Source organism: Mesitornis unicolor, unplaced genomic scaffold, assembly GCF_000695765.1.
Source record: "Mesitornis unicolor isolate BGI_N332 unplaced genomic scaffold, ASM69576v1 scaffold22469, whole genome shotgun sequence".
Taxonomy (NCBI): domain Eukaryota; kingdom Metazoa; phylum Chordata; class Aves; order Mesitornithiformes; family Mesitornithidae; genus Mesitornis; species Mesitornis unicolor.
In genome coordinates this window covers 24,759-51,327 of record NW_010205511.1, presented here as the reverse complement: position 1 = coordinate 51,327, position 26,569 = coordinate 24,759, and the positions used below count along the sequence as shown (strand labels likewise).

General features: G+C 46.1%; 1 protein-coding gene across 1 annotated transcript in view; it reads right to left on the bottom strand.

The window, feature by feature from the left end:
- The window catches only part of FGD5 (FYVE, RhoGEF and PH domain containing 5), an 84,698-nt gene that overhangs the window by 41,910 nt on the left and 16,219 nt on the right, over window positions 1-26,569 (bottom strand). Inside the window, exons 2-4 of the mRNA XM_010191451.1 lie at window positions 15,240-15,369; window positions 4,433-4,491; window positions 4,292-4,322 (exon numbers count right to left, since the gene is read on the bottom strand). Of these exons, the coding sequence (XP_010189753.1) occupies window positions 4,292-4,322; window positions 4,433-4,491; window positions 15,240-15,369 (220 nt within the window). The remainder of the gene's footprint in view (window positions 1-4,291; window positions 4,323-4,432; window positions 4,492-15,239; window positions 15,370-26,569) is intronic.

The window sequence follows — 26,569 nt, the reverse complement described above, 5'->3', positions numbered from 1 at the left end:
AAGGAGCTTATCATCTGCTGTTCTTGCAGTCCCCTGCCAGAGAAAAACTGTATACATTTATACCAACCAAAGGTCGGACCTCTAATGCTGTCATGGCTGAATCAGCTTTCCTGCTTACACCTCTGCTCTGTGTTAAGGAACGGGAAAGGACTGATGGGTGAATGAATTCACCTAGGGTATTTCTAAAATTTTCCAGGAGAATTCTGGTTGGGGAGATGAGTGAGTTTCCATTACAGAACAGACCTCAGGGAAAAAAAATTAAAAGGGAGTGTATGGAGCAGATGCGTTAGTGGAAAATCATGGCCATTTTTCTGCATCAGTCCCCCGGTGGGGATACTGGCACTTCAGCTGCAGAAATCATTTCTGCACACAGTGTATTTACTTTGCTCGTACCACAAGTCCCGCCTGGCATCTGGACTTCTGTACTTTTCAATAAATAATGAAACATATGCGCATCAAAAAATAATTTTGCATGTATGTCTAGAATTGTAACTGCTTCCCAAGTCAAGCTGATATTTTAATGAGCTGATAATATTGGAAACTAAGCATATTTGACCCTTTGTGAATGGGCCAGAGAGGACAACAGGAAATCTTAGCAGAGCCCAAACTGAAGTCTACACTGATTGCATTAACTGGTGCAGACTTTTGCAACCATTTTAACTTCTAAAATTAAGATGGACTCAAGAGCTATTGCATATCGCGGGATCCAAGGCTCTTTTGCACACCTAGAGGAGAGGAGAGTCTCCCTAGTACAGCTGAACCCTGTGCAGTGCTGAGAGCTATGTCTGACTCACAGCGTGCTCTTGGAGGTGTCTTCATTATGGCCAGCGGCCTCTCCTAATGAGGAAAGTGAAAGTGGCCCCCCTGAACTGAAAAGCAGCACATCGCCTGCAGCAGACTGAGTGACCCTTGATCTGAGCTGAGCAGTGATCTCAAATGTCTCATTACTGAGCTCAGCAGAAGCAATGCCGGATGAACGGCAGAAGATGCTGTCAGGGCAGACACAATTGGTCTCCTGTCCTACCATTGCAGGGTGCAGTCCGGGTCGGGAACCCTGACCTCGGCACACACTTGCACGCAGTCACACACACACACACTCTCGTCCCAAACGCTGCAAGTGAGTCTCAGAACTGGCGAGCTGTGGAGCGCGCATTGTGAATGCTGTAGCGGTGGGGCTTGTTAGCAGGGAACTGTCCTGCTGCCAAATGTGCTAGTGTGACTTCCCTCTCCTTTTAAGAGAGACACAGATTATCTGAAAGCTATTTTGGCTCAACATTCCCACTGCAGAAGCTCCCTGGCTGATACATAGCTATTTTCCCACTGCCACAGCAATGAATAAATAAACGAGAGAAAAAAACAGCCTACTGTGAGGGCAGGCTATTCTTTTGAGACACGGCATCGTTAGGCTTTTACAAGAGCTTCAGAGGGCCTAACAGCCAGCTAGCTCTTCATTTAACCAGCACGTTCCATTCACTAAAGCATTTAATTAGGAAAGTAATGACTTGATTGGTCCAGCAGAACTTTGAACATCATCTAAGAAATTCACAGTAGTAAAAAAGGCTCAGCCAATCATTCACTGGAAGTGTAAATAATTAGAAAGATGGAGTTCTGTTTTATCTAGCATGCAATAGCAGCTCCTAAAGCAGATGCTTATTTTTTGTTCTTGAGAACGAGCTGCCCACAAGATTCTGAAAGTAGAATTTAACCAGTGAGCCTGGCTTCATGTGTTTAGGTACCTCTGAATTAGTAACTTGAGCACCAAGATGATTTTGTCCTTTTTTATCTCCTAAGATTTATTTTGCAGTCAGAAGCCTTGGGATGCCCAGTACAGTGTTAGATCCCAAACTGCCCCAAAGGCTGGAGAACCAGCACATTATATCTATTTATACAGTATTCATATCCATATCTTCAAATGCTGAGGAAGCATAAATCTGGGTCTTGGTGTTTCTAAGAATTGTGGCCGATTTTTACATGGAAAATGCAAACCAGGAAACAGGATCAACTTTCTCTGAACAGGGTGGTGTTGGGGCTGGTGTTTTTTCAGTGTGGAGCTGTCTTTTTAGGTACTTTAATTCAGTAAATGCCTCAGAGGGAAGTAATAAAGACTTCAAAGGTCTTTAAGCACAGAAAGGTGATTTTATGCACAAAAGCCAAAGACTAAATAAATTAACATGGTACACTGTCAAGCAAATGCTTGATCCCATACAGACTGGGATCCTGAGGCAGTCTGAGTCACACTACATTTGATTTGTGTACACCTATAAAGTCATTTGAAACAGACTGGCTGGAGGGAAGCAAATAAACCAGACTCTTGGTCCTCAAAGGTGGTGTGTGAAGCATTAGGCTGAGGAAGCAACCTGCAGCATTTTTGTTCAGGAGCAGGCACTAAGAAAAAGCTGACAAATGCAGCCAGCATTACTGGGAGAGAAAAATAGGAGAGAAGAATGACCAAGTTTGGGGATTAAATGATCGTGAAGGAAATGCAAAGGCTTTGGAAAACTGAATTGTGAGTACCGAGAGATCAGGGGCTTGGCCTGCGAGTCCCATCTGCGCTGTCCAGAAGGAGCTCTGCATTACCGCTGAGCAGGGCAAATAACAGCTAACCCTTTAGATTATTATCACTGCTACCACACCAACTGATACCGAGTTTGTGAGCTAACACAATGTTTCCACTCTTTCAGTTCAATAGCAGAGTGGGTGTATGGAAATGTCATCATTTTGGCAATCAATCAATTTATTAAAGTCTCTGCTGAAAGGCCAAACAGATTCTGTTATGCTGAATGAATAGCAGCTCCAGCCAAGACTGGAAATGAGATGGGAAACTGCTCCTGCTGCAGGCTTAGGAAAAGCCTTTTTTTCCTTTCTGAAAGCAGCCAGGGTGTGGTTTAGTTCCTTGCCTTTCTTACCAACGTGTGCGTTTACATAAGAAGACGAGACTTGAAGATGAGTATTTAGAAACTGTTTTCATGAGAAAGTTGGTAAAGGGGAACAGAGAGAAATGTTTCCCTAAGCTGAGGTACGCTGTGGAGGCAGCATTTGGTCCTAACTGGCCACGAATGGGGTGTTGTACCTTGAGGGCAGTTTCGTGACTCTGGTCAGTGGTGGTTGCTTGTGACATCTGCCAGTGAGACCTGTGTCAACAGCCAGTGCACAGCAAAGCACCATTTTTCACTGATCTGACTGTTCCTAATGCTATTCAAATACGCAAAAAGGCGTAATTAGTTCATTGTAACTTTTTGCACTAATGACAGTATTGAAAATCCTCAGTTAGGCAATAATACCCCTGTAGTCTGAGAGACTTACATGTTGTAAAATTGGTGATGGTTTCTCTAGATTTCTGGAATAAGACACTGGGCCACAGGTGACTATAAAGATCCAGCAGTAGTCAGGGTGGGAAAGGTAACAGTGCTGGGACTGTGCTTTCCAGACTGAATGTGATCGCAGCAGAGAGACCTGCAGGTTATTGCTGAGTGCCGCTGTTGCAGGTGGCTGCCACGCAGACATCAGCCTGCAGCAGTCTTGTCCACTGCTGGGATCTGGGCTGTCCTCCAAGGACAACTTGGGGCTACTTTTTGCCTTCTCAGGCAATGTCTTTCCAAGCAGCAGCGGGCATGCTTTGTGTGGTGGCAATTACTCCCTGCCGGCTTGCAGCTAACGGCCAAGAAAGCTGCTGGGAGCCAGGGCACCCAGGCCATGTACCAGTCCCCAGGGAAGCAGCGGCAGCTCTGTTAAAGGGACACCAAGCCTCCCAGGACAGAGCTGCTCGTGCGTTCATACCGTGCAAGAGTTCAGTCAGGTACTGCAAGTGATTCCTGGTGTGTGTTCCCTCATGATTTGCTGACACCAGAGGCTGTATTCTGCCCGTGGTGACTACCTGTGTCACAGTCTGGTTATCCAGGCCATGCTGGATACTGCATTATCAAAAAAAGAAGCTTAGAATAAAGCAGAGTGAATCCATTCAAACCAAATCCCCATGCTTCCCAGCTCTGTTCCTGTCTCTGAAGAGAGTTGGCTCATCCCTGTTAATCACCGTCTCCTCCTCTACACCTCTTACCACCAGTCTCAGAGCCCCAGCAAGCACTGTTGGCCAACACGTTCCCTATAAATTACATACACTAGATTTGAGGATTGGTAGCAAGAGCAGATTAGTGGCAAATATATTTCTTTGCAATGGTTCACAGTAAGCTATTCCTCTTCAAATTCGCATCAGTCTATTCAACGCTTTTATGTCTTCTAAATTCTATCTACGTAAAAGGGCAATTAAGTTTCAGTGTTAAAATCATTTACTTACCATACGTAGCTGCTGGAGCATCTCCACGTATCTGGGGAAAGAGACAAACTTTTATTAATTGCTGTCAAACGAATGCGGAAGGGTGGATTCTGTAGCTTCAGTTTTAGGAAAGTGACAGATAGATCGTAACAAGGAACTCACCCTCTTTCTGAAGACATCAGCTCCTGGGCAATGAGGTAAGCTCTGGACTGGCCTTCTTTCTGTCAAGAGCAAAAACCAGAGACAATTAGGACATGTCTCATTCCGAGAAGTAAAGCTGTATTAGAGAGCTCTTTGAACTGACATGTTCCTTCAGAGTGGCCAGGCTTTTCTTCTTTGTTGTTCACTGTCTGGCCTGAAGTCCTTTCCATAACAGGGTGTTTCAGCAATCCAGATACTAGTAATACAATATAATATAACAGCTGCTAAGGCAGATACCAGGTTTGAAAAATGTGTTCTTATTGAAGAAGGACAGAAATTTTCTGCTGATTTTTACAGGTCCAGAATTTGTCAGAGAAGCAGACAGTGCTTAGCTCTGAGTAGGCTAGCTTCATACCACATGTTTGGTGCTCTTAATTACACGGAAAAGGGAGTTCTTTATCAAAATGGTCATATCCCAAACTGTTCTGACTGCTGTGAGACCTGTGGGGGCAAACAAGGCAAAGGGCTTTATTGCATGCTAAACAAAATGGCTAAGCTAAATGGCCATAAATATCTGAGAAAGCAAACAGTTCAGTACTCCAGCAGACAGCACTGTTTGAAATCTCAGTGGCATCCACCTCACTGGTAGGCAACTCGGAAGACACGGAAATCTGTGAGGGAAGCAAGTGTATGGCTCTGAGGCACAAGTGGCTAATTAGGGTATTTTGCTCCTATTTTGTGACTCCTCCTTATGGTAAGAAGTGACCAAGGCATGGAAATACTTACTGAAAGGAATTTACTGGGAAAAGTTTGACTTGCTTAGCAGTGGTGAAACAGGGAACGAAAACAGCAGTCCAGTAGCAGTAAGGAAAAGCAGCCTTCAGTGACCTAAAGTGGACTCAGGGGAGATGAGTGCAGCACCAAGACTTCCTGACATCGTTTGCCAGACCAGGTAATGCTGGAAGCCATTGCTTACAGACCCTTCTTCTGAAAGCCTGTTCTGGAGAGACTGGGACTTGCTGAGATAGGATGCAGTCCCTTGGTGGAACAGTCAGGTGGAAAGTTTGCGGCTCTATTTCCTCCACAAATTCTGCATGAGGGGGCTGCTAGGGATCAGGGAACACGAAGCTTAATTGGGACCACTCATAAAAAGTACTGTTAGGACCCAAAACCCAAATTCAGCTTCCCACAAATGCTGACTTCCCAAATCACACCTGATGTATCAGATACACAATCAGGATTTACACTGTAGTAGCAGATCTGAGCGGTAAAAAACATCTAAGCCAGTTCAAACTAAACGCATTACAGAGTTTGTACTCGCCATCGCTCCTCCTCATGAGCATTCCCGTGGGATGCAGGTATGCTGGCACATGATGGAAGTATCTGAGCTGCTCCAAGTCCCATTCCATAATCACAGTGACCCACCTGCCACCTTTTGTACCTATAGAAGGATCAGCTTCTGTATTTCAAGATTTTCTACCCCTCCCAAAGTCTCTGGTTCATTCTGCCTGCAGTAAGCTGCAAGCAGTGTAGGAAAGAATGAAACATTCCCTGAAGTGCTGAGCACTGAAGTTCAGTCATATGGATACTTGAAGTGTAAAAAACCCAGTAGCAAGGTCAACTGAAACATAATCAAAGCAATTTCACAGCCCAACATCTATAAATGAAAAGAGGAATATGTGATGGAATAGAAGTTATACTTTTAAGATTCTTCTGGTTTTAATAACTTTAGGTGTTCATTACAAAAGCAAGGAATTCGAGCACCAACAAGTGAAGTCACCACTGCCTGTTTTAGAGGAACCAAGGGCCAGTGAAAGCATGCAGCAAATAGACGTCAGCATTGACTGCACACATGAGCAAGGAAAAGCTGCTGTTTCTGAGGAGACTAAAGATCCCTTGCAGCTCTGCGAGTTTTCACCCTGGGGGTGATGGACCCCAAGGAGGATTACGATCTGATCAGTAGTGAATATGAGTGCAAAAGTCCTTGAGCTCTGATGATGATGGGTTAAATGAATGAGGCTTCATGTACAGAAAATGAACAGTGTCACAGCAATGTTTTTTTCATCTTTAGTTTATTCCTGTGTACTTTTACTGGTACACAAGTGAAGATTGCACGAGCCAAAGGAAATACAGAGAGTGAACTATTCATCAGCCTCAGATGTCTAATCCATCTCTCCATCAGCACCAGGAGTCTGAGGGTATGTCCCCTAGTGCTTTGTTCCTTTTAGCTGATGGGTGCCAAAGAGCATGCTTTGAATCACTTACATTTGGAGAACTACACTACAGTTTAATAATAGTGCACTAGGAAGGCCTTACATTTTTTCCTTAGCTTCACTTCCCAGTATTTGCTGGAAGCAAATACTTGATTGCCCCTTCCCCCCGCTTTCACTTTGTAAACATCTCTTGAAGGCCATGATGTGGCTCTCCTGGCTGTCCCAGCTGCTGTGGGAACACACCAGAGGCACTGATTTTTCTGTTCTCTCATCTTCTCTACACAGGTCTAGCAGAGCAAGTGACAGGGCTGTGTGTCATCTGGGTCACTGGCCCCACGCTGGCCGCCCAGCCCTGCCCCTGTGGACCAGCCCGGCTCTGCAGGGCCGAGAAGCAGCGAGCGTTTCCCCGTCAGGCCAGGCCTGCTGTCCCTCTGCATGCACACAGCGTCGCACTCTGTAATTCCTCTGGTGATTAATGTGTCTTAGCACAGAGACCCCAGTGCCACAGGGGCTGTCTAGGGTGCGTTTGAGACGGCGTCTCTAGGCGTTACCCCTCTTGTGTTATTTAATTGCTGTTTGTTTAACCAGGAAATGAACTCCAAGATTCACGACAGTGTCCGGAGACAGACTTCTGGGAATAGGGGATAGAGGGGGTGCAGGTACCTCAAGCATCAAGTTTCTGAAACAAAGTCCGAGTGATAACACTACCAAGCTGCCACATTTTTAGTGATCTTCACTCCCTGCAGCGAGTCCCATGCCCAGCCCTGCAGTGTGGTTCCCTCCTGGTTGCCTCTGCTCCGCAGATGGAGGCCGTGCAGCCACGGGGGGGACCCTTGGCTTCCTGCTTCAGTGTCGTCTTTTCTCATAGCCTCATCACCCCATCCTCTGCAAAACCAAAAGCTTAATAAAATGCCTGCAATATACAACATAAAATTGCAGTATATAACTGAAGTATCTCCCCATTCCCTCCACTCTGAATAACATGCTGGTGCCAGGAAGGTCACAAACACAAAAGCACTTTAACCAGGTTAGGAGCTTGTACTGTTGCTACAGCTCAGCTGATGAGCATCACTTGTGAAGCAAAGGTGATACTGTGCAATCATCTCTCCATTGCCTAACGAAGCCCTACAGCCTTCCAAATGGATACCAAGTTTACTGATGGAGAACTAAGACTTGGAGATGACTTGTGACTAGCTCGAGATTCTCCTTCTCCAACAGCCCAATGTATACTAAAGCACACCACCACCTGAAAGCTCTTGTTTAGAAAATAAAGACTTAAAAGCCTGCAGCTCTTTACAACGCACATGTGTGAGCACAGCTGAAGTTAAGCACTAGTCTCGGGCAGTTCCCCTTTTGTGTTTTCTGACAGAACAAGCCTTTGGGCTGAGAAGGGGCAAACAGTGGATGCTGGAGAAAGGGGCCCCATGCTGAGTGTGTTGGTGTGGCACTTGGCTGCTGCAGGATTCCCTTCTCTGTGTGGTTGTGATCCCATTTGTGTAGGGATGATGTCTCCATATGGAGTCATTGATCTGCTCTGGGTTCTTTCTGAGCAGTGCCCAGGCACCTGACGCCACGTGCTGGCAGTGCTTTGGTGACAGTGCCAGTCGCTCCCCTCTGAGCCCAGGGCCAGCTCCCAGCTGTGCTGACCCAGCTGCTGGCAGGACCTTGGGCAGAACCAGACTGGTCTCCTCATCCAGATAAAAAAACTGTGGGGCTGGGGGTGAATCAGCGTCCATGGGGCTGGAACGGGATTGTATGGCCTAAGAGCCGATCACAGAGCAGTCTACCAAAGCTGAGGCATTAGTACTGTGCAAGCCGACCCTCTGGGTGGCACTGGGGAAGCTGCCCTTTGAATTTCCAAAGCTGGGTAACTGGTCTAGACACAGAAGCAGCAGCTCCATCCTTGTGTGTGCCACTGGCTTGCCATGTTGACATGGACAAACGGCATCTTTCTGTGCATTTTCCTGTGTGTGTGTCTTATCTCACAGGCTGCTCGGGGTAGGTGCATCGTGGCTGGATGGTGCCCAGCACAAGAGCACTCTGTCACAGCCGGAGGCTGACAGCAGTCTGCAAGATTCAGCCTCTGAGCTGAGTGACTTCATAATGGCCTTTTTGTAATTATTATGAACTTTGTAGCAGTTCACAGGGATGTCACAGTGGTGCCACCAGTAAACTGAGACATTACAAGAACAAGTGACTTCTTCAGGCTGGCTCTGTGAACCAGTGAGAGAGGAAAAGCAGTCCACATCTCCTGTCTCCCACGCCCCTGCCTTGAAGAGCTAGATTGCAGCTCTCCTGGGGAATCTATGCAATTGTATAAATCAAGAGCTGTCCCTTGAAAGGCATATGAATTAGGTGCTTCCTCAGGGCACACAAATCTGTCATTCCCATGTTTCAGTTTTGTGTGTGTTTGTGCATGTGTGTGTGTTTTAATATGTGAAGGTTAAAGGTTTGCAAAACAGAATGATTAATGGAGTCTGGAAACCAAGCCCACCCAGTGGAAACGGATAAGGAGCAGCAGAGGCAGTTTTGTGCCCTGCTGTTGTGAGACCTTTGTGGCTAAGCTTGGTGTTCCCTGTTTGTGTGGGGCGCAGGTCCCCTCCATTGGCCATCCCAGGTTGCTGCCCCCCTTTTTTTCCACTGCCTTGGAGCATCTCACGAGTACAGCTTTGGGGATTGTTTCTGTGTGAAGTTCCCCTTCTCCCTCCCAGCACACCACTATATCATGGTATTTGGAAGCCCTCCAGCCTGGCTAGGGTTAGGTATATTAAACCTAAACTCCTCAATGACTAGCCAGAATGCTTTGGGTTTTCACTGGCATAAAATCCAGCCATGTCTGATCTGAATTCCCTTTATTTTATACCATTTTACTCTGGGGACGTGCTATTCACCAGGCTACAGACTTTCACATTTTGCCACCAGGGTAAGATCACATCTCTTATGCTGATGTGTACAGTTCCTTGTAACATACTGCTGGTTTTAGACTAAACTCAACAGTATCTGCATACAGATTGGTTTACTTTTAGATTTCCCATACAGTTAACTGGCAGGCAGATCTGTATTCTGGATGAAAGAAATGTCTTTGTGTTCCACCTACGGCTTTATTACTTGTCCTAGGATTTGCATTGATTTATTTCCTGAGTGCTTTATAGACTATAATTCTTACAGGTTTTCACCCAGATTCATCACATTCTTTTCTTATTCTTCTTCTGAGATTCTCTTCAGTTCTTCAGATCAAACCCCCTCCTGTATTTACAGACAGGTTTGACAGAGCGTTTTTAATTGTTCCTTTGCCTAGTGGCTTAATGTAGGGTTTGCTACATGTCATTCCTAACTATAGCAGGAACTATAGTTCTCAAAATAGCTGATGTTACAATATTCCTAGCACCCCGTTTACCCTGCCACTGCTTCCTCCTTCCAAGGGTACCCTGCAAAGGAAGACTCAGCCTCTTATTGTGGTGGTGCCAACTGTGCAGTTGATCTCAGCCTTCCACTGACTACTGGGGCTGTTTTAAGCCTGTTACTTTGTTTGATCAGCATATCTTTAGCATGAGTGTGACACAGTCTGGGTCAAGCAGCATGATGGAAATAGCTCTTGAAGCCCAGTCCAAGGCAACACGTTTTATAGTGTTGTTACAGGACCACCTGCATGGTCTCCAGGATGCTGGAAAAATGAATTCTTGAATGGGTGGATGGGTTCCTGCCCCTTACCCATCCCCACAGAATTCAGAACCTGTGCTTCATCTCTGAATTCTTCAGCAAATCTTCACCCCACCAACGGCCTCTGCTGCATCTCATGTTTGTGCACAGAAGTTTGCCCTTCCCCAAGCCTGCCCTGCTTCCCCCGGCTCAGCTCCTATGCCCTGCATCCCCGATGCTGTCACCTTGGTCAGTCCCTGCAAAGCTCGGTGTTCCCACAAGGAGCACAGAACTAGTGCCAAGCTGCCTGCCTTGCCTGCAAGTTTGGTCTCTAAGCTGCATCAGAGGGTTTTTCTCTTCTCTGGATCCAGCATAAAAGTGACTCCTCCATGCTGGGTCCTTGTCTTCAGACAGGGACGGGTTCGGTGCGGTAAAAGAGTTGTGTGGAGGCTCCCTTCAGTTTGGTGACAACTGGAGGGTGTAGGAAGTTTGTGACAAAAGGGATCAACTGACCAGAAGATCCAGTCTTAAAAAGTACTATTAAAAAGCACTATTAAACTCATTTTCCCTTTAATTCCTTTAATGTGCATTAGCTGGGTGAGTCCAAGATGGGTTTAATCTGTTTTTAGCAGTAAAAAACAATCGTGAAGTTCAGGTTTGAATCCAGCTCAGTGATGAGAGGAAAAATTTGGGATTCTGCATGCTGGACTTTAAGTATTTGTCTAGTGAGTGAAGGTTCAGAGATAGGAGAAAACGTCCTTATTTTATTTGATACAAGTGTTTTGTTCCCAACTGAAATCCCCAATTCTAGTAGTTTTTTGGTGTGTTTTGTTTTTTTTTTTTTTTCCCGTAGGTAGCTCAGATGCCATCGTATAACCTTGAGAGCCCAGTACGGAAAAGCCATGTGTCACTTTTTGATAAATTGAGAGGGATTTAATTAAATGAACATATATAAAAGACACATGAATGAGAGATGGTCCAGGAGCTCCTTTAAATTAACTTAGCAGGAGGAAAGAAAAGAGTGAATCTCTATCAGTGGTGTAACTGAAGGGCACCACTTTTTATAATATAACCAAGAAGAACTACAAAGCTTAAGAAAACTTGGAGCATTCCCTCCCTCTGAGTTCTCTAGGTTGTTATCATATGCCAGCAAACTAAAGAGAAGGAAATAAAGTGCTTATTTAAGCAGAAAGAACGAATTTTCACTGTTAGTCTTATACAGAAGACTCAAACCCACCAGGTGACTTCTGATCACAAACGCTCGGCTTCTCAGGGTCTCAGGAACACCCAGTGCAATAAAGGCAAAAATTCGAAACACACCTCCTGTTTCACATTTTTGTACCTGCCGCATTCCAAAGAGGTTTTTAGTAATAAAAACTCCCATACCACAACAGAGATGAAAGCCCCTCTTTGTTTGCTGTTTAAAAAAAAGCTGATAATGTAAAAAATACCTCAATGTATATTATTGGCTATGATTCAAATTGTTTACAGAACAGGGGTTCCAGCACTCATGTGAACCTGGTCCCCAGGAGAGCCGGGACTCGAAGGAGACAAGTTGTTGAAACAATACCAGGAAATGTGCGCACAAAGCTAGTTTTTAAAATTATATTTACTTATAAAAATAAACCTTAAAAAGAAACATCAGAGGAAAAAATTCTGCTGCAAACTCGAAGTCCTGTGATTCTCCAGCAAGCAGGCTAGGAGAAAGCAGGTGGGAAAGACCAAAGCATCCTGCTTGCATTTTGGTACAGGAATTCACTCATGACAGTGCAAGGCAGCAGGCAGAATCCAGCTTGATGCAAAAGAAAATCCTATCTCAACACAGGGAGGAGATTTTATCATCTGCCCTGTTTCATGCCTTTATTTAAACTAAATTTCCCTGGCAAAAGAAACAGAAATCAAACCAACAAAGCCCAGAAGGTGTTTTTGTGTGTGTGTGCACATGTACTTTTAAAATCCAAATCCAGCTCTTAGCAGACCAGCCACAAGCAGTCCTTTCAACAAGATCAGCTCATTTTGAAATCCAGGGTCCTATTTCTGGCATCCAGACCCAGGTGCCTGGCCAGGTCTCCCCAGGGCACAGCTCTCTCCTGTTGCCCAGCTGCCCCATGGTGTCCTGAGGGCTTTGCTCCACAGGACACGTCCCCTCACCAGGGAGCTGGGCAAGTCCTCTGTGCTTTGCCATGGCAGGGACAGGTTTTGACAGGGCAGCTGATGTTCTCTGATTGCCACACGATTTTCGATTTTCGTGAGAAGACAATAAAAGGAGGCGGGAGCACTGGGTTAGGAAATCCAGCCCTCTGCCAGACACCAGCGCCTTCAGAGACAAGGGCTGTGTACAGGCGGTTTTTACTCCGTTCACTCTCACTTACAGTGAACTGGGAGCCCTTGTCTCTTGCAGAGACTCTGCCTGAGACCTTGGGAGATTCCCGTACCACTGTTTTTGTGTGTCTGGCATGGGAGAAAGACAGCAGTTAAATAAATTGTATCCTTCATGTCAGAACTCTGCACTGACTGTTTTTGATTATTTTGATATTTTGATTCTTGCGATTTTTGCTTCACGCAGCCTGCAGCAGTGATGTTGAGGCAGTTCCAGAGTGGCAGGAGATGCCAGATGGCCTCTGACTGCCCAGATGAGGTGTCCCTTTGAGCAGAGCAGATCTGGAGACAGCTGGGACACACAGGGTCTGACAGGGGCTCCCAGGGCCCCCTTGGCCTGTCCACAGCAACGCCTGCCCCAGAGATGCTCAGAAGTGTCTCAGTGCCACTTCTCATCTCCAGATGGTCCCACATACACACACAGCCCCTGACTTGGCTGACCAAGCAAATGGCTTGTCCAGGGATGAAATTACTGCTGCTCCAACCTCTTTTTAGAGTCTGTAGCTAGAGCCCTGTAGACTGCAGTGGTGAATCTTCCTACAGTCAGAATTATGACAGGCAGATCAGATGATGTCTGCTTTCCTGGCCTGCCATGTGCACTAATTCATCAGCCAGCTTGGAAATACAGCCTGACAGCTTGCCAGGAGCTTCTGGAAGCCTGGTCCTGCATGCCGTGATCCTTGCTGTCAATTAGCTTGGGAAGCAAAGGCCAGTGAACCAACCAGACCAGTTCTGGTGTCCTCTGTCCAGAGAGTGCAGACCCTGTGCTTGCCAGAGGAGTGGCAGGGGTACCTGCAGGTAGACTCTGAGGAACACCTGGTTCTCTATGTGCTGCCTTCTTCTGCAGTGTGGTTGCCCCAGCACAACCGAACAATTAGAAGGCACGAGATGCAATAAGGGGGACATTTAGAAAACCATAATTTCCTAGTGTCTTGAATAAAACCCTAGAAAAATGGCAATAAATTTTTTTTAGCAGTCTTGAATTTGCTTCCAGGTGCATAGTGACTGCATGCATTTCCCTTGTGAACTCACAGTTTTGTTGTCACTTCTCCACTGGCATCACAACTAAGAGATGCTGAGAAACCTGACGGGCTTAGATAACACACTAGTGTATGCTCTGTAAATGCCAGTGGTTTGTCAGCTGGCTAATAGAACTGAAAGGAAAAATATTTTTCATTTAACACGCAATGTCAGAAATTTAAAGGCTTTTCCCTTTCCAAAACAGTGCGAAAACAAACAACCAAAACATTTCATGAATCTCAGAGGAGAAAAGATAAGGTTGCTTGCCACTGTTTCATTTGTTTCCTGTCATCAGGGAGATCAAACCACAGTCTTTTCTACTGGTACCAGAGGCAGCTTGGCGCCCTGCGGCATAGACCTAAAAGTGGTGCAGGACAGAGGGAAAGCAAAGGAAGCTGTTCTTCCTGAGATTACAGCTATAGCCATTTCATTTGCCCTTCACTGCCATTCAGCTTTTTCTGTTTCTCAAGACCTGGTGTCCTGGTAGGGGGAAAATCCTGCTCCCCTCTCTCTCCACCTGCCCCTAAACAGAGCTTCACATTCTGGAAATGCCTGAAGAGGCCAGTCTTCCTACAGTCAATAATATACTTATGCTTCTCCTTGACAAAGCTGACCCTTACTCAGCCATCATTTGGTTTTGGAGGGGCATCCGCACAGCCTTTTGCAGGCTCTGACACATGGCCATGACCAGACACAAGGCATTTACAATCAGGAAGCCTCATAGCTGTGCTGACACTGAGAGACCAGGCCAAAATGGCAGAAAGAGGGGTAGGAAATCGGGATTTGCTGTTTTCCTATGTGGCCTTAGTTCCTGAGGCTCATATTGGAAGACTTCAGAAAAACATACCCCTTTGCTGCATGTGTACCAAATGAGCTGTGCAGTGGGTGCTTCTGCCTAGAGACACAATGTTGTTAGGCTCGTATTAGGTATTAAGAACATAATACACACAGAAATCTGTGACAGACAAAGACAAATTTGTGCCTAAAACTGCTCAATGCCATTTCTGTAACAACTGCACTGTCAGCTCACTGGAGGTTAAAACAGCCTTCTACTGTCTTCAGCTGTGGTCACATTTCTGTGGTCTTCTCCATAATTTGTTTAAGACCTGTTTTATTCATCAGAAGTCTGTAAAACAAGCATTAGTGTATTTTCCCATGATGAGAGAATTTTGAGATGGCAGAGACTTAACGAGATAATTTACTCCATCTCCCAGCCAATGCAAACTGGTCCCAATAATATATTTGTCATCATTGTTTTATTCAGTGTAGTCTTAAAATCCTCAAGATTGCAGCTTAATCCTTCTCCTGAGTGACAGGTTTTTCCTGACATTCAGGTCAGGCCTTTCCTGATGGCTATGTTGCCTCCGCCGTCCACCTCAGGACTGCAGTTCTTTGGCTTTGTCATATGCTATAGGGGCAAACGGTTTCTGGTGCACAGGGGGGGTACAGGATTGATGGCTCTGACACTTCTAAATGAGCACCAGGCAAAGAGCAGAGAGAGCTGAGAATCCAGGTTCTCCTGCAAACTGCTTCTCTCTCTCCGAGTTTCACACATTCCCCATTTTCAGCTCTTTTACCTTGTTGATGAGGCTGGGATCTCCCAGGCTGCTCTCGTTGTCTTCTGAACTCTTCTGCTCCTCATCTGATGTGACGTCCTCCATAGGTATCACAGAGACTGGGCACACCTTGTAGGGCTCGGTGTAGGCACTGCAGAGGAGGAACAGACACAGACCAGCTCACCGGTGTTTCCCTGCCACCGCTCAGGTGTGACAAACCCTGTGCTGCCCAGGGATGCCCAGGCAGGGCAGGCAGTCCCTGCAGACCTGTCAGGCTGGCAAAGCAGGACTTCTCAGGCTTTGGTTTTTTGCTGCCAGGTTCAACAGCAACCACTGGGGCAAGCAGAAGGATCTGAAAGGAGCAGTGGGAAGCTGGCTGAACTCGTTCCAGCTTCCCCAAAGGATCGGTGTTCTGCCTCAGTCCAGAGCAGAATGGTCACACTTATTTGTAACCAGAACTACTTTGTTCCTCCCAAGTCAGCCCCTCACAATGGATATAATAAAGCCATACTAACCTCTTACTGCTCAGTAAAAATGGAAGTTAGATATTTTAACAGTGGATTTTCTGGGAAAACATAAAAGGACGAGAAAAGTATAATTGTAATACCAATGGCATCAATTAAAGCACAAGATACTCAGATCCCAGAATCCTTGAGCTGTTTCAAGGGAATCTGAATTCAGCTTCAGAGACCCAGAGAATGCCATGCGATAAGAGTGCTGTATCTGGTGTGTAATACAGAGCAGTGGATGCCCAGCATTTCCTTACAGAAAAAAAAATAAATTAAGATTGCCAGTGATTTCAAATCCTCCACAAAGCACGACTAGAGGAAGGTTCTTCAGATGGTGCCTACCCTTTGCCTTAGAATAGTGTCTTTTATTGCTGATCTGAATATGCCTAGCTCCGAATTTCAGATACAGGGATCTTGTTAGACCTTTGTCCGCTGAATTGGAGGCAGTCTTCCAAATTTTGTTACTGTGCAGGTACTCACAGGCTGTATTCAGGTTGCCCCTTCATCTTATCTTTTATAGGAAATAGGTGAAGATCTTGTTGTCTTACTACGTCATGCCTTCTATCATTTAGTCATTCTAAAATCTCGGAACTTTATCCAGTCATTCATTAGCATGATCCAATTTGCTAACCACTTTAGCACCAGTTTTTACTACCAGCCAGTTTTAGTACTGTTTCTGGAACTGCAACATAAGACACAATATTCCAGCACTAGCAAAAGAAATGCAGAGTATACCAGTGGTGACACCCATCTGTTCCTACCCAACTTTACTGTGTTTTTACATTCAAGGATCAGATCCATAATTTTGGCCAGTGTCATTCTAGGAGCTTATCTAGATCTTATCCACCACAGTTGCTCCAAGCCTTTTACATTTGCAGGGGTAGGTGCCAGTGTGCACCACAGAGCAGGTCTGTTGTCTCCAGACACAAGCTCTGACATCTCCTGTGTTCCTGCAGATATCTTGGCTAACCAGGTCGGTCTGTAACAAGGGGCTGGCTTACTCAGCATATATGATTTCTTTAGTTCTCATTTCCTCTAAAACATTATTAATTTGCTTTCGCAGCTTTGCCTCATCTCTTTATTTTTCTTCCATCTCTCACTTGGAGATCCCAGATGTGAACAAATCCAAAACTCCAAAGCCAGCACTAGAGTGACAGGGCAAAGATGGGTTAACGTAGGTGGGAGGGCAATGAAGGAAGAGGCTTTGGAGGCCATTGACCAGGCTCATATTTCCAAAAGGAAACTCCCTACATATCTGCACTCAAGACCAAGCTGCAAGGAGGGCTCTGTGTCTCCATGCAGGTGTGGCTGCCAGCCTTTCTTTTATGCCACCAGCTTTTGCCTCACATGCAGCCCAGGAGCCCTCGGGAGCTGCCCGGTGCCTTTGCCGTGGCCGGGCGCAGGGCCACGCAGCAGCGCAGTTCCCCACCATCCTCTCCTGTTTGTTACCAGCATCTGCAGCGTTTCGGTACGGGTGCCATCATGGCACTTCTGAAACTGCACAGAGGGGCCTGAGCAGCAGCGCGAGTGAGGGTGAGGCAGATGCAGCACCGCGCATGAGGGCCATCAGCAGTTTGGCCGGTCTCTCGCTGTACGCACACAGCCCTTCTGCCATTTGTAATCGTTTGCCTTCCCAGACATGAAATTAAGTCCCTCCCTCCTTTTCTGTCTCTCTCTGTCTGATAAATGACTGTGTTATGTTAATGTAAGAACACATTATAATTTGGGAAGAATGTCTCAGTCTGGTAATCATTGTGAGTGGCATTATTATAGGCTCATACAGTAGCAAAACTTGCATTATTACTGAACTGTCGCATGGGCTTCATTTGTAGTAGGCCTGCAGTCCAGTGGCACTGGCTTGTGTTGCAAACGACCCAAGATGCTATAGGTCTCCTTTGCAGATGGGATGAGCACAGGCGGTTTGTGCTACCCTCTCCATCCTGCCCTTCTCCAGCCACTCCAGCAGCTCTCAGGCCTCCACTTTTGGGTCTGTTCCATATTGTCAAGGAGCTCTTGGGCAGTACACCTTTCCTTATGCCCAGCATGTGTTTTACTCCAATAAATTCACATCCTTTCATCCATTTTATATGTCTATGCTCATGTCGTCTCCTAGCAATCCTGGCTCCTGAAGAGTTGAGCTGTGCCCAGGAACTGGTCACCAGGTTGGAGGCGCCCTGGGCAGCAGTGTCTGTAAAAGGCAGAGGTTTGTGTTCAGGCCTTAACTTCCTGATGTTCACAAATGTGGGAATGGGGTGGTACATTCCCAGGTGCTAAGAATGCTTCAGCTGTAAGATGTGATGTTACGTCAGGTCTCTGTCTTCACTGCAGTTTGTAACCTCTTTTTTCTACAGCTGTGGCCTGCCTCCTTCGTTTTCCCTCTTATTCCTCCTCAGAGCCCAGTGATTTTAAAGACCTGCCATAGAGAGCGTCTGTCCATCGTTTAGTGGCCAGCCGAGTCCTAAACCATGATGCAGTAACATCAGTGTTTATTAAAACAACATGGTTGTTCATCAGCTACAGCAGTTTTCTCCTCCTCCCTCAGAGTTCAAATGGATCCTGACACTTTGTGTGACTTACAGGGCATATCTAAGTGCATGTAAGATGACTCCAAGCCAAATTCACTACCTTGAACTACACCTGAAAAAAGGCTAAGATTTTCTATAAAATTAACCATTATTATTATATAGAATATAATTTATAATTAAATTATGATCTATACATAATCTATAATTATATATAATAATAGATACTTATCAGTCATAAATGTTCAAGACCTTGTGTTTCTATATTACACTAAATTATATTTTTCCTTTGGCTTATTAAAAGCACTGCTACATAAACGTACTGCAAGCAATAAACTTTAGTGTAATGGAAGATGGTAATAGAAGTCTGGGTGTGGAGAATAAGACAAGAAATCATCCCAAGGTTGGGAGTATCTCAGTAGACATGGTAATCCCCAGCTAATTCTCTTCCTTGTCGCAATTATATGAATGAGAGCAGACACACGATCTGCTGCTCCTCCAGCAGTCGTCTGTAACCACCCCAAGAGTCAGCCAGCACGACAGAGGAAGCAATGGGCCTTCTGGGACAGCCTAACCTTAAACGGAGTGAGTAACTGCAGGAGCAGGCAGTGCAATGAAAGTCTTTCATTTAGCACCAGTCCCACTATAATTGCAGAGCTGCTGGTAGGTGTGGAGCAGGGAGAAGCTGTATAGCTGCGCTCCACCAGCGATGTATGCCCTTGCCTGTGAACACCTATTGGTACCTCTGGAGAGAGCAGCTCTGGAGTCCACCTGGTTATCGTGCCCCTACAGTGATGTTTACATTTGATCTCAAAGGACCTGTGGACTGAGTGGAGGATGAAGCCATCAAGGAAAGGGAACCTCTTTTTAGTAGAGATCCTGCTAACTCTTTAGCAAAACCAGGGCTCTGGATTGCTAAAACACAATTCTTTCAATTCTTTGCTGAAGAGAAGCAGTGGTGCCTAGTTCAGTTAGGCTTAGATGCACCAAAGCTGTGAAATGAATGTCAGTTATGACCCTAAACATTTTTCTGTGGGTACTGGTGATTGCATTGGCAATTACTTGCCCCAAGTCAGCAAAGCAGGTGCGCAGGATCTACCCAGGAAGGTGCGAGCAGTCATTCTCTCTCTGTAGGGTACATCCTTGACAAGTATAACCTCCCTGGCGCCCACCGCGTGGTGATGAGCCTGACACATCCACTCAGAGCCAGATACGCGCAGTTCACGAATGACTGGGGAACTGCTGCCATTGCACTGCCATCGCACTGCCATCCACAGACCCCAGCCTGTGCCCGTCACTGGGATCTTGGCTGGATATCATGTACTGGATGCAAGAAGGAGACCAGAATCTCACCTGGACACAGCTGGGTTAATGCAAAGCCCACATATATAAAACCCCCTCCATCCAGTGGGAAGGGGAAAAATAAAGAAAAACCCAAAATCTCTCTATTATTGGACCAAATCGATTGAATGCAACATTTTTCTACATGCAGTATCCCCATCTCTGGCTTTATTTCAGGTCACAAGCCTAGCAGTTACTAGTTCGAACTCTGTCTTGTTCAGACAGTGACATCCTTATTGCAAAAAATTAAAATCCTATGTACTTCATCAGTGATGGTAATTGGGAGAGGTAATGGGGTGCTGAATGACCCTGTTTTATTAAAACTGATTATATATTTTCTTGTATCCATTTGTAAAGGATTTTTTTTAATTCATTCTGCAAAAGGAAGGCTCATTACTGAAGGAAATTAAAGTCCAAATGCATTTAAAGCCAATAAAAGGAAATTCAGATTAGTGTAGCATGTGTTTAGCCAGTCAGTCGCCTGTTACGGCAGCTCATCAAGGCAAATATTGCAGCTGAAGTCTGAAAAGGGCAGGAAAGACATGATGTCTGCTAATAGCATACGTGGCCTGACAAGGCAAGGTGGCACAGGGACAGTAACATTTCACACTCCGAGGCACAAGCTGTTTGCCTGCTGAGGCCAGAAGAGGGTTCTTCCCCATGCCACAAACACCTCAATTTGAATTTTGCTCTTTCTTGCATTGGTGCGGTGCAAGATACAGGAGACGAGAAGAGGATTTTTGGTCAGGTGCATAAGGTTTTGCTCTGTTCTGAACAACTGCAGAGACAAAACTCTCCCCGCCATCACCCCCTGCGCCCAGAGGTGCCCACAGAGCAGGGCGCTGTGCACGCCCGGTGCTGGAGGGGTACAGGCTGAGGGGCACACAGGGCTTTGGGCTCCGCCTCAGGGAACGTCCCGGGCCAAGCCTGGGGCTGTGCCAGCAGAGGAGGGGTACAGCAAAGCTGTGTCCTGTGTGCGGGGATGGATGGGTTGGATGGGCTGCTTTGCTTTGAGGCACCTGTATGGCCAAGCCATTCTTCAGCCGCGGGTACCCGGGGTGCACTTCTCTCTGCAAGCACCATTCCCCTCCCCGATCCTGCGGCCTTAAACCTCTCAAAAACAAAGCAGCAGAAAAAGCTGGACATGCCTGAAAACAAAACACAGCGTCCTTGGGCCTGGGACAAGCAACACGGCCCCTCCCGCTCTCCCAGGCGCGCCGGGCAGGCAGGGAGATGTGGCAGCTCCACAAGACCTGGCCCCCGGCCCTTGTCCTGCATTTCCTGTAAACAGGGAGCCCTTCCTCCCCAGAGGTGACCTGGCAATGAACTGGGGAGGTCTGGCGCTCAGCTGCACCGCACCCAGTGCCCCGCCATGCCAGGAGGTACAATGGGGTGGCTGATAATACATAATAGGTTATTAAAGGCAGCTCTGCCCTTTATAGACTCCTTTGAGCACATTATTTACATCGCATGTCAGCCACCACAGTGCTTTTACTTTCATGAAATCATTGGCTTTGCAGGCACCCTGAACTCTTCTGTCCGACGGCACCAGCAGAGGTTTTGCTTAAGGCATCAGCTCTTCTTACGCTTCTCTTTGTCTTCATTCCCTTGCTAAATCACAGCCCTCTTGTTCCCCAACACCCATTGTTCCCCATCTCTGGTAACTTTTTGCTATGTTGAATCCTTGCAGTGTTTGGAAACCTGAACCCAGAGGGGCAAAATAAAGGTCCAAGTGCTTGGCAGTGACAAAAGTCTCTGTTTGGTGCTGTGAAAGTCTTCATTCTCTCCAGAGCATGCAGGCCATGTGTCTGCATCATGCTGAAACCTTCCATACAGCACATCAGTCAGGGGACAGAAGAAACAAGGAAAACATCCGCTAATTATCAGCATGGGCTTGAAGTGAGTTGCTGAGCAACCCCTAGTCACAGCACAAATGGGCTCTGAGAATGAAACCACTCAGCACTTTTGCCCTATTCTCTATAAAATGACTCATCTTAATGACAGTCTGACTTAGGATACAGCAGTGTAAAACTGAGGGAAATTCACTCTGACATTAGTGGAGTTACTTAATATTTATACTTGTGATCTTTGAGCAGACTGAGACCCTTTGACTTCACTCTGAACCCTCTGTAAGACTTATTCCTCACATAAATCAGTGACAGAGTAAGGCAGGCACCTAGAACTGCATTAATAAGGAGGATAAGGTATCTCCTGTAAGAAGTGACCTTCAGCTCGTCACTTGATGGGCAGAGTATGGGAAGAGGACACTTCTGTGGGGAGACCACTGTCTGGGAAGCAAAGCTGAATCCCCTCCCCTACTACAAAATATTTGTTATTATCTTCAGGATGTTTCTTAACTTTGTGGTTTGGCCGCCATTCGTGTAAGGCGATTAATCCCAGAACAATGTCACGTTTAAAATACAGTAACACTGAAGGCTTTGGACACTGTAGAGCCCTACCAGCATCTAAAGTAGAACTTCTCTGTCCACCTCCCTTGGGACACAGTTCTTCTTCTGCTCTTCTGCAGAAGTTGACTGCTGACTGCAAACTAAAAGGGTCTTCACTATTATGGCCCAGTCTTATAGCCAGAGGGATGGGTACCCCCAGGATCATGTCCATGCTTACTGGAGTTAAGACACAGAGCCATGTTTACATTCTCGTAGCCAAGCTGAGACACAGAAATCCCCCTGGCACCATTCAAGAGTCGTGTTTGCCAGTGCTGATGTCATCTGCTGGGGGTGGGCGCTCTGCAGTTACAGGCTCTCCGTAGCGTTCAGGCAGCCAGGCTGGCATGACTTCTGCACAAAGGCACTCACTGGAGACGAACACCAACAGTGGAAGATTTAGGCAGTGCTGCTTGCCTAAGGAATTGCAATTTATAAAAAAAATGCAGATAGACACCTCAGAAAAAGGTCTGCATCAGCTGTTCTGTGGGAGTTTTGCAAACCGTGCTAGGCAGAACAAGGCGTGTTTGTAACACACAGAGGGCTCTCCTGGAGATGCTCAGTGCTGGCAGACTGGCCCTGCTGTCTCTTTAAATAGGTAAGAGTCTGGGTTCACGTGTTTTGTGGCTGCACAAGGAGGTGACTACACTGAGCTACACAGAACTAGAGCATATTTACAGGTCCTCTTCCTTAGTGCCCTCAGGTTTGTACAATACAGCAGCTGCTCTGTGCTTTCGCACGTGTAGTCCTGAAACTCAGAGCATAGCTGGGACTACACTGTTGATCCTGGAATCTAGTCTGGGCTGAGATGTGATTAGGTGTCGTCAATTAGGCAAATGTGATCATTACAGCAGGTAATGGATCCGACTCATTATAATCCTGTCAGAAGATCCAGCATAGCAGAATTCTTAAGTGATAACAGAAGTGAAAACTCAAAGGAGGATGCCAGCTTGGAAGTGGTGTTAGTGAAATGCACACACAAAATCAAACCTGAATCAATCATCATTTGCTGCAGCCAGAATTTTTAGTGATCTGCTTATTAACAGAAATCTGAATTCTTGGCACCTGATTCCAAAGGACAGCAGAATTAATGAAAAGAAGGGGCTTGGTTTTGTGATGGGAAACATTCTTTGATTTTTTTAAGCTGTTCAGAATTGTGTCAGGAAAATACTTAAAATTAGTATTCCTAAAGCCTTTTAGATAACAGACAAAATGTATTAGGAGCAGTAGGACACCTGTGATTTGTAACTGCCATTTCCAAAGTGGAAATTACTTTCATAATGTACGGCTTTCAGGTGTCCCTTTCAATGCAGTAGCAACATCAGAGTTCCAGATCCAGTGGTACAAGAGCGCCCACGCGGGCAGCGCCAGCACCTTCAGCAGCTGGCACGGGGCTCTCACAGTGCTCACACATTTCTGTCCTGCAGTCAGAATTAACCTTGTAGTAACTCAGCATAAGCCCTTCATTTGACATCTGCCTCCGGCTGAAAACGGCACTGAGGTTAGAGAGGAGCAGTGGATGCCCACAAGGTGTCAAACTGCATCCCACGCTACCAACTCTGCAGGAAAAGGAAGGACAGGATTACATACATGTATACAGGACTGCCTTCAACTTAGGATAAATCAAAGCAATAATTTGGTTGGACTCTGTCAGGCTTTCTGAGGCTTGATAAATGATTTTCATGTTCTGAATTATTAATGGAGCCAAAAAGTAAACTTTGGGGAACCCCAGCAAGTAAACTTTATGGGAAAAAAGGCATAATTAGGTGGATTTATAGGATGAAGTTAAGGTGCTAATTTAAAACCCAAGAACTTTGATTTGGGTGGGGGCCCAAAGTAATATTTAATATTTTTAGGACAAAATATTGTAAGCCTATGAGCCTATTAGTTTCAAATTCAAGCCCTAAGATCCACATTCTGCATTTGTCTTGAAACAGCCAAGTCCATCAAAGTTGCTACAGCAAGGTGAGGAGGTAAAAAAATCCTATCTATTTTGATGTGGATGCTTGCTTGACATCAGATTTTAGTAGAAGGTAGAAAGAGAATTTTTCACACACACAAATGGCAGGTAGATTACAATGACACAGGTACAAAAACCCTTCTTGCTTGAAATCTGATGTTTAGCACTCCTGTATCCTTATTGGTCAGCTCCAGAACTGGAATACTGACATTAAAAAAGTCCCAAAGCTTGGAACTTTAATGCTTACAGGTATCAGGGAATCTCTTTAAGTGGGGCCAGAACTTTCCTCTGCTGTGCACGTTAAGGCAACAAACAAGTCTAAATGCCTCGACAGACAGACAATTTGTGGCAGACTTCCTGACCCAGAAATAAGAGGAAAAACATGTGCCTTATAAACTGTGAATGAACATGAAAAGATGAGGAATGAGGTCTGTTATATACCAGCCGCCGATGCAGTAAGGGCAGAGGAACAAGGCTCAGAAGCATTTTAAATACAGGCTCCCTAACTCCTTGAGAGCTGGAGGTTGCTCCTCTGCCCCCATCAAATGAACCAGCCCCGGTTCCTGCAGCCCCTCGTTGACTGATGTGGCCGGGAGCCCAGCAAACGCATCGGTGTGGGCAGGGCAGCCCAGCCGTGGGCGCTGGGGGCAAGCAGCAGCGGCCAGCACCAAAACCAGCACCAGAACTGTCAGCCCCAGGGTTCATGTAATGACGAGGCCAGAAGCCATGGCCCAGTTACGACAGCTTGATGCAGGAATACAAAAAGAGCTGGTCCCTGTCAAGGGATTTTCTGTGGCTTAATCTTGCTTCTGTCTCTCTAATAAAGTGTTCTATGTGTAGACAGATTTAGGAATTGCTCCACGTTTATTGGTTCACTTTCCAGGGGGCAAAACTCTTTGTATATGTGTATTACAGTCAGAGATCTGTCTGCATAGCTGCAGCACGGAGAGTCAGGCTGTGCATCCGTAGCCATTTGACTGATAAAGCCAGTGTGCCTGGGTTCTCAACCTGAAACCAGCTCCGCACCAGAAAGCAAACAGGTTTTGCCCATTTAGTTGTCTGAATGGGGTCAAACAAGCTCCTGGAACAATGCAGAGGAGAAGGACATGGCCAAGGTCAAGGAGGAGGCAGAGGCTAGGCAGTAGTGGAAGAGATCAGTCCAAACTGTTTTAACACCATAGTCTGGACTTTAATGAGGGCTGCACAAGGCCATGGGGGTATCCACACAGCAGTGTGTCCTGCTGTGTGCACAGTCCTGCTTATCTCTGCAGTGTATTCTGCAACCACTTTGTGCTGCTTACTTTTCAGAGGACACCGTGGGCAGGAAGACCAGTGCATGATACAGTGGATCAGAAACGGGACCTATGCAAGGAAAGATAATATCCCTATGAGGTAAATGGAGTGAAGCTGCTTGCTCTCTTCACAGATGTGAAAGTATCCAGGTATGCCCTGCTACCATCTCGTGTTGCGATTCTCTGCAGCTGCAAAGCATGGCTGTTAGTTCTCTCCCTGCTCTGGAGATGAATGTACACTGGTAGAATAAGAGATGTGGTAACCTGAGCGATTCACACACTCCCAGGGGCTGGCTACACGGCTGACAATAGTGGGCTGACATGGGGAAATCGCTGATGCACTCCACAATCCTTTGCAGATAGGTGTTGCTTTACAAACTGTGGTGGGGAAGCCACTGGCAAAAAAAAGCTGTGAAAGGTCAAGAGGTAACTCTGATCACTGTGAAAAGACCTTGTCTGACGCTGTACCGTATGGTGTAGAATGATGTTTTGCAATGGGTATACTGTTCTCTACCCTAAACAATCTGTTCACTTATCACTGAAATTAAAATTGGTGTCTTTAAGTAGGGGATGCTCCAAGATTTTCCGACAGATCTTCTCAACTTCCCATCACGATCCCACTCTCTGAAGTCCCTGGCCTGTCGCACAGATTTCATGGTTCAAGTGATGCCATGTTTATCTATGTGAAAAGTCCTCAGATGCCTTTCAAAATAGCATCCTGCTGTAGTATTGCTCCTCTTTATGCCGTGAAGCTTTTTGGTTCAGTTGTCATCCCAGTCACCCAGCTTTTCATCTGAGACACTTACTTTTACACAGACTTTGAAAATTGAACACTCTGAACTCCTTCACAGCTTGAGACTGTGATGAAAAAGGTATTTTATCTGCTACGTGTAAAATGGCAGACGCTGATTACTGAGGATTCTCAACTGTTCCGCTTGTAGAGGACTTTACCAGGAGACAACTGTTTTTCTTTGCTGCAACTTCTGAAGCTCAGAAATTTATTTTTGAGCCTCAGAAAACTGAAAATAAATTATTTCGTATGTTCTAGAAATGAGAGAACTGGGTCCATTTTTGGTTGCCCTGAGACCAAAATCTCTGGGTATTTCATAGAATCACAGAATGGTTTCAGTGGGAAGGGACCTCAAAGCCCCCCAGTCCACCCCCCCCATGGGCAGGGACACCTCCACCAGCCCAGGCTGCTCACAGCCCCGTCCAACCCGGCCTTGGGCACTGCCAGGAAGGGGGCACCCAGAGCTTCTCTGGGCAACCTGGGCCAGGGCCTC